Source organism: Poecilia formosa, unplaced genomic scaffold, assembly GCF_000485575.1.
Source record: "Poecilia formosa unplaced genomic scaffold, Poecilia_formosa-5.1.2 Scaffold332, whole genome shotgun sequence".
Lineage (NCBI taxonomy): Eukaryota > Metazoa > Chordata > Actinopteri > Cyprinodontiformes > Poeciliidae > Poecilia > Poecilia formosa.
The window spans coordinates 148,871-158,682 of NW_006800271.1; the positions used below are offsets into that span (position 1 = coordinate 148,871).

Genomic DNA, 9,812 nt, shown 5'->3' on the forward strand with positions numbered 1-9,812 from the left:
AAAAATTTAACCTAAAAATTTAACCTAAAAATATTTAGAATTGACTATCATTGACACTTGAGGCATTTTTCTAAGTTGTTGGTTATAGTCAGAGATTTGATTGACTTTCTGATCTATAATGTTGTAATGTTTCAACTGTTTATTTCAACAATGGCCTAATTCTTTTCTCTTTCTTTAGTTACCATCTGAAAGTGTAATTTATCAAAACATCTTGTGATATATTACCTCTGTCGTTACCATGCATATTGCTAAAACCATGACAATAACTAGAAAAATATTAAAAACTTTTTCTGTAACAAAAACTGGATCTGGGTCCTTTTTGAATGGGTCATTTTTAATAAGGGACATTGTTTTTCTATCTTATTGTCCTATTGTAGACATGCCATTCACTTGCAAAGCAAATAATTTATAATATCCATTTCTGAACTGTTTCTTTACCAGTTATGTCCGAACAGAATCATTGCAGGCATATATATGGTACATGTGTTCTGTACAATTAAACATGTTGAGTTATTTTCTCAGTCAGCTGTGGATAGAAACACAGGACATAATCCTCAGTTATTGCTAGCGGTGTTAAAATATTTTTTGCATATTTAAATGAATGTTATGCGGAATAAATCCATATCTTTTTAAATGAATTATTTTGGTGATCCACTGGTTTCCTTGCAAGAACTATTTTCTCTGAAATGGCATTTTAGAGAAATGGGCTGCATAAAGTTTTCTTAGAAGTTTGCATCTGGATTCCAGCCTGGTGAGTAGAGCTGATGTGAACGAGCCAAGCACATCCATTTAAACTCTGAATAATACATCACCTTTGTGACCCGAGATCTGCTGGAGAGCTGACTGAGCAGCAAAAGAACCTTTACTGGATGTCTGAGAGAAATGAATGAGACATTCTCCATTTTGTAGAAAAAGAAAAAAAAAAACACACTAAAATGAGTATTTTTATTTTGTTTGTGTTTGTGTCTGCAGTTGCAAACAGACGCTGTATGCAGAGAAGCTGCCCAACACCAGCATCATCATCCCGTTTCATAACGAGGGTTGGTCATCTCTGCTGAGGACGGTTCACAGCGTCATCAACCGTTCTCCTCCAGAGCTCATCGCAGAAATCATCCTGGTTGATGACTTCAGTGACAAAGGTACATTTTATTATGATAAAGTGTATTTTATTATGATTTTATAGGCTCTGCACTATCTAATGAATTATTGTGAAGTGAATGATTCAAGGTTTTAGAAATGGGCTGCGGGATTTGCAGTTGGTAGGTCTGCTGCCTTGGACCAGGAAGGTCTTGCATGTTGAGTTTGCATGTTGTCCTTGTTCATTATTGGGTTCTTTTACAACAAAATCTGTTATGTTAATTGGTTTCTATAAGTTGCCCATAGTAGTGACTGTGTCTGTGTGTTTATGGGTTTTTGTCCTGTGTGTCTGCTTTTTCTCTATTTTCTCTTCTCACACTCATTGACTGATGGAGATAGGCCCCAGGCCCCTGTGAGACCTTGCAAGGATGGACTATGGATGAATTGATAGTTCTCACAATTCTGTTCAAATGAAAATCTGAAAAGGTTATTGTGCATCTGTATGAATCTTTTGAGAAAATACTTTTAAAGCAATTACAATGGCAGGGTTTTTGTGGTGTTTCTCCCAGGCTTGCATATCTAGAGACTGAAATGTTTGCCCCGTCTTCTTCTGAAGTCAGATTGTCTCATCCATATTGAGTCCAAAGTCTTTAACCCTTGTATGTAGAAATGGGGTCCAACCGACTCCACACACGTAAAACTTGTATCATTTGTCATAGTCCTCTACATTTGCCTCAGTCTTCGCACGCACGCACAAGGGTTAACATAACTTTTTAAGTCTTGCCACAGATCCGATTTAGGCTTGTACCTTGAATAATTCGAAGATATGGGAAAGAAAACCTCAGACTTAGTCTCAAGACTTTCAGAACCTCTAATATTTTTATTTTCAGTTAGATTAACTTACATTAGTCAGGTCTTAGCAGTTATGAACCTCAGGAGTGAAAACTTTGCTATATCAATGTAATTCATATAAATGTATGCTAAAAATATTTTGAATCTGTTCAATTATTTTACATGGACACGTTTCTGTCAGGTTTTTGTTTCACTCACTCCACCAATCACTTGTGCATGGATGCAGGAAATTGTGCATCTTTAGATTCTAAGGACTTAGGCAGGTGCATGCGATGGATCTCTGCATTTGCACTTCTTATATATCAGACAAAGTATTTCTGTTGCAAAATCCAACTTTAATTTCACATTTGTTACTCCTAAGCATGGAACTCCACTCAGTTGTTTCCTTGGTCATGTTTTATTATTTGATTGTCATATCTTTTCAGATCATTCATCAATATGATGAATGATATGTTTTTTTATTTTTATTTTTTTATTTATTTTTTTTATTAAACACTTTTAATAAAATGTGTGAATGTTTTGGTTCTAGAGAACAGTTTGAATAGCTTAAAATCTAAGTTCCTGGACAATTTTCTTCAATTTATGCAGAAGGAAACCAAAGTTCTATTTTGTGGTCTGAATATCTTGGTGCAGCAGAATGTTTGACAGCTAGACTTGCTTTCTACATACACTAAACCCACCGTTAAAATTTGGAGATTACTTTTGATGGTGATTTATCACAGTTGTCATTGCTAACTGTAATTTTATCTACACTTATGTCAGTACAACCTTCCTGGATCATCCACAGCTTGTTTAAAATGCAGCTGCTAGGGTTCTAAGTGCTCCCAAGATATACCATTACGGATCATTCAGCATTCGACTTCTGTTTAATAAAGATTATGATATATACAGCTGTACTGTGGTGCACCTTCATACATTTATAATCTGTTCAGTCATATGTCTTTACCAAGTCCCTGAGTTTGGCAGATCAGGGCTTATCTGTCCTTCCATCAAGGCTGAAATTAAAACGTGGCAGAGCCTCTGTCAGCTGTAGCTGCCTCCGAGAAAATACAATTGACGTTTTGGTTGTACCTTGACAAAATGTGAGAAATTCAAACAGTGAGTAGTTTTGCAAAGCATGCTATAGCTTGAGATATATGCTTTAAAAATTAAACTAAAGACCAATAATAAATTTGCCCTCTAAACTGTCTCAGTGTTGAAATATTGTGCCCTTACAGAATTAACCTACATATCCGATTAACACCTCCTTGAATCTTCTCAGTTATTATTCCTTAGAGCACTAAATGAAGTGTTTTACACCTTGTTAATTACCGCTTACCGTCACCATCCCTTACTGAAGGATATGTTTAGTGCCCGTCCTGTCGACTGTAATGAAATGTTCCACTGCCTAAGGCCCATTTAGAGGTTAACAAACATCAAGAGCTGTGAGACAAAACCATCCCACTGCCAAGCGAAGCAGAAACAAAAAGGCTGGCAAACACATGCTGCAATTGAATCTGTTTACTTAAAAATATGCTACAAAATGTTAGTTTGGAAAAAAAAAAAAAAAAAAACTATTTTGCTTTTTAGATTTTCTTTGGGCTTGATTATGACTTCTTATGAACACTTTGGTTCATTTCGACATGATAGCATCATACACCTGGAGCAATTTGTTGGCTTCACATCAATATTTCACCACATTCCAAAGGTGCTCTTATGTATTACGATTTAGTGACTATGGAAGCTGTTGCAGAACAGTGAAGTCATTGTTCACTGAGGAAACCAGTCTGAGATAAATTGTGCTTTGTGGCATGATGCATCTTCCTGCTAGAAGTGGGAATCAAAAGAGGGTAACACAGGTCACATAACAGGATGTCAGCCAGTGTGGTACAAACAACCATGGTAACAACTGATAACATGAAATGGTAAATTTAGAATTCTGTATTAATGGCTTAGGCAATTAAACGTTTTAAAAAAATCTTAATGCACATCAGTTGGAATGAGTCTTGTTCAGATCACAGATTGTCAGTGATGAACACATCAAAAAGTTTCAGTTGTTTTAGTTTTGCTCTACTACTCTAGTTTCTGTTACTCTACAGTGTTCAGTTGTGAAGTGGAGAGTGAAGTTTCTTCCCTTTCAGCATCAACTGACTACGGCTTTATATTTTCCTTCTATTTAAACATTGGGGATGTCTGTTTGGATTCAAGGTTTCTCTGTTGCTGGCTTGACAGCACCCTTCATGTCTCATGGCATGATTGAACCTTTCAGCCTTCTGCTGAAAGACGAGTTTCAGTGAAATCACCTCTTACTGTCTGAAAGTGAAGAATACATCTTTATTTTTTAAAGCGTGTCTGCCTTGTGGCAGATTTCGATCCAGAACCTATACTCTTCTCTCAATATCCCACAACCCCTAGAAGCATCATGAGATTGTGTTTCATCTTTTTCATACTTCTTGTCCCCACACTTCTTTTCCATCTGCCTCTCAGTACGTGTTGCTGTCTTTCAATCAAACACGATTGCAAATTAAATTTTAAAACACAAACAGCATCACATCTAATGCACATAAAGAATAGAGAAATATAATTTGGATGTTATCAATCACCAAAACATATTCAACATATTCAAATTATGATACAATGGAAACACGGCTTAAAATATATGAAGAATCACTACAGAAGGAATTCACAGCTTCTGACATTTTTGGCAGACATTCTAACATTTTTGTCTCATCTGACTGGAGGTCAACTCAGATATAAGTTTGCAGTGAGAATTTAATAAACATTTTATCACTGGAGTGATGGACCTATTGTTAGTTATTTTGTTTTATTTTAATTATTCATTTGAACTGCTCAATTTCAATGGAATAATAAATAATTCAACATAAATCAATCCTTGAAATATGAATTGTTGATTTTTCTTTATCCACAAAGGGTCATAATTATACACTAAGGCTCATTTATGTCAGAGTCTTGGGTTTCATTTGTGTTTGTCCTTTTATCACCTCCTTGTATATTTACTTTCTTAGATCTTGACATATGGTTCATTACTTGGTGTTAGTTGATTTATTCATTACTTCTGCTCTCTAGGCTTTTATATTTTACTCACTTTGTTTGCTGTTGATTTTTAACTTCTCTGATTCCCAGTTCAGCTCTCTGTTTATCATTCACCTTTCCTCAGCCTGTTTTTTTTATTTTTAGCTTTATTTTTTATCCTTTCCACAGCTGTTTCTCATTACCTAATTCCCCTCTGCTTGCACTCTACCTCAGCTGTTCCCATTTGGCTCTGATTAGTCCTTTAGGTGGCTTTGATATTTCCATTTCTCGCGCAGAATAAAAGCTTATCGGTTCTCATTGTGTTTTAATTGTTCCTCTTATTATTATCCTTGTCTTTCATCAGCTGTCCTCAGTTTTGTCTGCACTTGGGTCCCATCGTATTTGCAACATGACATAATATGTCCATACAAACCAACTACTATTTAGCAAAGTGTCTCTGACTTGAGGTCAGAGGTTTGCTAAGGCAATTCTAGAAGCTTAATATTGAAACACAGTTGATTGAAAGTGAAGTTGAAGAATTTTGAGGCACTCCTGCATGGCATTATAGTGTCAACAGCATACATAACAGTTGACATAGAGATGTTAGGCTTAAAAGTCTTACTTTGAGTCTGTCGTCCTTCGGTATTGTTGAGGAGGACCCAAATAGCTGCAGGACAATGACATACATAATGGAGTGTGGACTGATGGATTTAAAAACTTAAGAAAAAACTCATGTGAAACACACAAGAACAACAGTAGAATCCAGCAAGGAACAATGAAAACCAGTGAGCTTACACACTGGGGGAAGAGTGTAGAATGACAGTGGATGCAAGTGAGTAAATCATGGGATTATGAATAACTATGGAAGAGCAGAGCACAGAAAAATGAACTGAATATGATAAATAGCTTTGTTGACACAAATTAAAACTAAATCTCAAACAGGACAGAGTTCTCCAAGTATGCTTGTTATTGTGGTCAAACAGCTCACTCTTCATTTTGCCTGACCACAATGCTTTTCCCTAGAAGATATTTGGTTTGGGTTTGTGATTGGCTGCAAATTTCAATCAACTCAAGGTGTCAATTTTGGGGCAGGGCTTCTTTTTTAGTTGATGCTCTGAGAACATGGTGATGTAACAGTATCTACTGACATTGACAGGGCTGTTCCAGTTGTTCCAGGTCATGGATGGCTTTGGCCTTTGTGGTTTGTTTCAGAACATTCTAACATGTTCTTTCATCTAAGGAGGGCCGTACAGATAAGAGGGTTCAAATGTTGTCACATTTGGGTGTTCTGACAGTACAATGATACCTGGCACACATTAAAACTGGAATTGTAAAGGACAAGACAGGGTAACGTTAACCTCAGTTCAAAAGGACATTTGCAAACCTTACGTATCCCTTGTGCGTGCGAAGACTGAGGCAAACGTAGAGGACTATGGCAAATGATACAAGTTTTACGTGTGTGGTGTCGGTTGGACCCCGTTTCTACATACAAGGGTTAAAAGGCAGATCTATGCCATAAGAATAAATTGAAATTTCAATCGGTTGAAGACGAATAATTTTAAAATTCATTTTAAAAATGAGTTTATGTTAACACCTGCTATGTACTGCTTTAGATTACTTATCATAAAAAAAGATTTCAAAATTGTAACCTTTTCACACCTTTGGTTTAAACACTTTAATATAACAGTTTAAGGGGGTGGGAGGGGCAAACATTTCTTATTGGCTTCTGATTCTCAGTTCATGTTTTGCTCTTTCCATTCCCAACCTTTTGTCACATCTGGCCAGCAGCCAGCTCAATCATAGAGCCAACACTTCAACTGTGACGCTGAGTGACGGACAGCTTACATGTTATGTGATCAGAGCTGAAAACACTTTTTATGTTGTCCTGGTTCAACTTGGTTTTCCTTCTTTGTGGTTGTGGCTGTTGTCCTTTACATTACTTTAACTTTTACTTTCGCTAGGCTGTAACAGTGATTTTGGACAAATCGAATTGTCTGAAAGATGCTGAGGTGGAAGAATATACGCTTCTGGCTTCATAGCAGTAGATCAATTCCTCATCTTAGCTTAGCATTTGCTTTTGAGCATGAGTGATAAAGTATGCTGGTGGAGCCCCAGTCATTTCACGGATTTATGACTAAACAGGATAGCAGAAGTTGCTATAACTTCACACATATGGTGGGAAGAAAAACTGAAAAATGATTTCATCGTGTCTGCGTTAGTAAAGATAGATACATCTGTAAAAAGTAAAGAGAAGCAAACCATGTGTAAAGAGCAAATGGATTTCAAAATGCTTAAAATCCTGAACTAATCATGATATTAGTGCCAAAAGATCAACATTCTTAGTAAAACCTCTTGCTTTGATTTCTTATCTGTTTTCCTATAAGTTCATGTTTCCATCCATCCATCTCTGGTCATGGAGGTAAGGTCCAACACTGAAGCCAAAATAATTCGCTCTCCCTGTCACAACTTTCTTTTGGTGAACCTCAAGGCATCCCCTGGTCAGAAGGAAGGTTTAGCACTTCCAGGGTTCAGCCCCTGCTACTCCTCCCAGTGGGAGATGCCTCAAAACTTCAAAACGAAGCTATCCAGTAGATATTCGAATCAAATACCTTTTAACTACCTTAGCTGGGTCTTGGAACGTCCCAGCATCAATTGACCGATAAATCAAGACTTTTGCCCTTCAACGAAGCTGTTTCTTTACATAGATCAAAGGTGCAATCTCTCTACTGCAGAGGGAGCCTGGCTTCATCTACCATCTCCTTCTGACTTCTCACACTTATAGGGAATGTGTAGATTTTGAGCAGGCTGGTTAGTATAGAATGAATCAGGACTAACAATGGGGTTCTGGTATGCAACCGAGTTAGATTTACTAAATAAATCAAGATTGTGGGACAAAGGGTAGTAAGATAGTGAGTTCAGATCATGTGACATGTCTAACAACCATATGGGTCCCACTTTTCGTGCAGAATTGTCTTTCGTAAAGTCTATTTTGACAGTTAATATAAGGCTATATTGTAATTCCATTTGGATCACCTATTTTTAATGTAAATGGGGCTCCTAAGAAAGCGCTGAGTGGACAACAGTTTTGAATCGCGAAGTTCACTCTCTCAAGAATGGGTGTCTTGTCAAGTTTAGATCTTCCCCCTTACTTAATATCCCTAAATCAAATAAGTTAGTCATTACCAGGCTAAAGATGGTAAAGGAGGTAATTTAGCCATTAATTCAGCTGTGTCAAATAAATCTGGAATCTAAAACATGCAGGACACCAGTTTTGAAAGAACAGACATCCTTGGTTTTTACTTTGGATGATGTTCTTAATCAGTGCACAATCCTCTGGAGACCTTAAAATGCTTTCTGACAGCAAAGTGCCTGGAGTAGAAAACATGCACCCAAGGACAGGGTGACATGTGAGGTAGTGGTATATACAGTGTCACCCAATCACAGTTCAGCGTTCATGTGTTCAGCTATTTGCGTTTTTTTTCTTTGGAACATTGCTCTAATGCATTTATGGGAAATTAGCTGATTTGTTTTATAGAGCACATCTAAGATATTCAAAAGAAATTGAGCTTGGGAAGCTGAAGTACCTATATGGAATTCTACTTGACATATGCTATTGTCAGCGTCTTAGTGATGCTAAGAAGGATTTTACTGCGTTAATTAATGCATCTTAAGGTATATTTGGCATTGGAATCATAAAGTAGGGAGTTACAAGTGTTTTGAAAGGAAATTTCAAGTTTTGCTGGATTTCAGAAGTTCCAGAGGGAAAACCTGGATGGCTGGGACCTTTTCTGCATATCTGCCCCCTTCTCACTCTGTCTGCTTCTCCTGCCTGCTCATGTCAACAGAGGCTTGTAGTTTACAAAAAAAAAATTAAATAAATAAAAAAATAAAAAAAACAACTGAATTTTCATGCAGATATGCTGGAAATGACACATGTTTTGTTGTTTACTTACCATCTAGAAACCATTAGCTATGCTATTGATTTTTTTACAGGAGGCTCCACTTCTGCTTTTCAAAGATGTACAGTTATACATCTTTGATTATTCATCTGCTTGCAGACATTTTCATGTGAGTGTAAAACGTTGAGTTTGGGAGTGTAGCCAGCAGCAACTTAATTGGATTTCAAGTGACAAACAGTCCTAAAACAGTTCATTCTGAAAGCTCAAAATCAGCAGAACCGAGAAGATGTAATACATGTTCTGTATAGAACATAGACCGACCCTAACCTGTTCAATGAGGCGTAAAAGGTCACCTTCAGTGTCACATAGCATCCAGATAACATCTAGAGGGTGACAGTTTGGGTCCCTTTTTTTAACAGTCAAGACTTGAAAGTGTATTCCTGCTGTTGGGTGATCATGATTTATAACTTCTCCCCTTTGCTTCAACTGTTGCCTCTTTTTAATTGATCTTATTCAACTATGTTTTCATCAAAGGATGATAAGCCAGATATATTTACTTACAAGCATTTTACCACACATGAATATTCACAAGGTAATGTTTCAGCTCGTTAACTAACTCACAAAAAAAAACGTTTATAGATGCAACAGCAGGTGAAAGTCTTGCCGGGTGAAACCCTCACATCTGGCAGTCTGCCAGCGGGACCACCTGCAACTCTGCTGGCGCATTAGATCAAGTCGAGGCAGAAAACTTTGCTCAGGATTTAATGATGCAGGGAAAAGAATTATTCATTCATCTCCCCTGGTCGAGGCACAGCAGGGACTCAAAGTGTAGAAGTTGAGAGGAGATGCCAGGTAGTCTGGCTGCCATTGTGCTGAACCAAGTCACAAATTCTCTGGAAGATTAATATTGCAAAATAAACAAAACACACACAAAAAAACAAGTTGAATGCTAACGACATGTATATATATATA

The 9,812-nt window shown here is 37.1% G+C and overlaps 1 protein-coding gene across 1 annotated transcript in view; it reads left to right on the forward strand.

Annotated features, from left to right (window-relative positions):
• LOC103152880 (polypeptide N-acetylgalactosaminyltransferase 10-like) overlaps positions 1 to 9,812 on the forward strand; it is a 60,423-nt gene that overhangs the window by 24,080 nt on the left and 26,531 nt on the right. Inside the window, exon 4 of the mRNA XM_007573535.2 lies at positions 973 to 1,139. Coding sequence (XP_007573597.1) covers positions 973 to 1,139 — 167 coding nt within the window. The remainder of the gene's footprint in view (positions 1 to 972; positions 1,140 to 9,812) is intronic.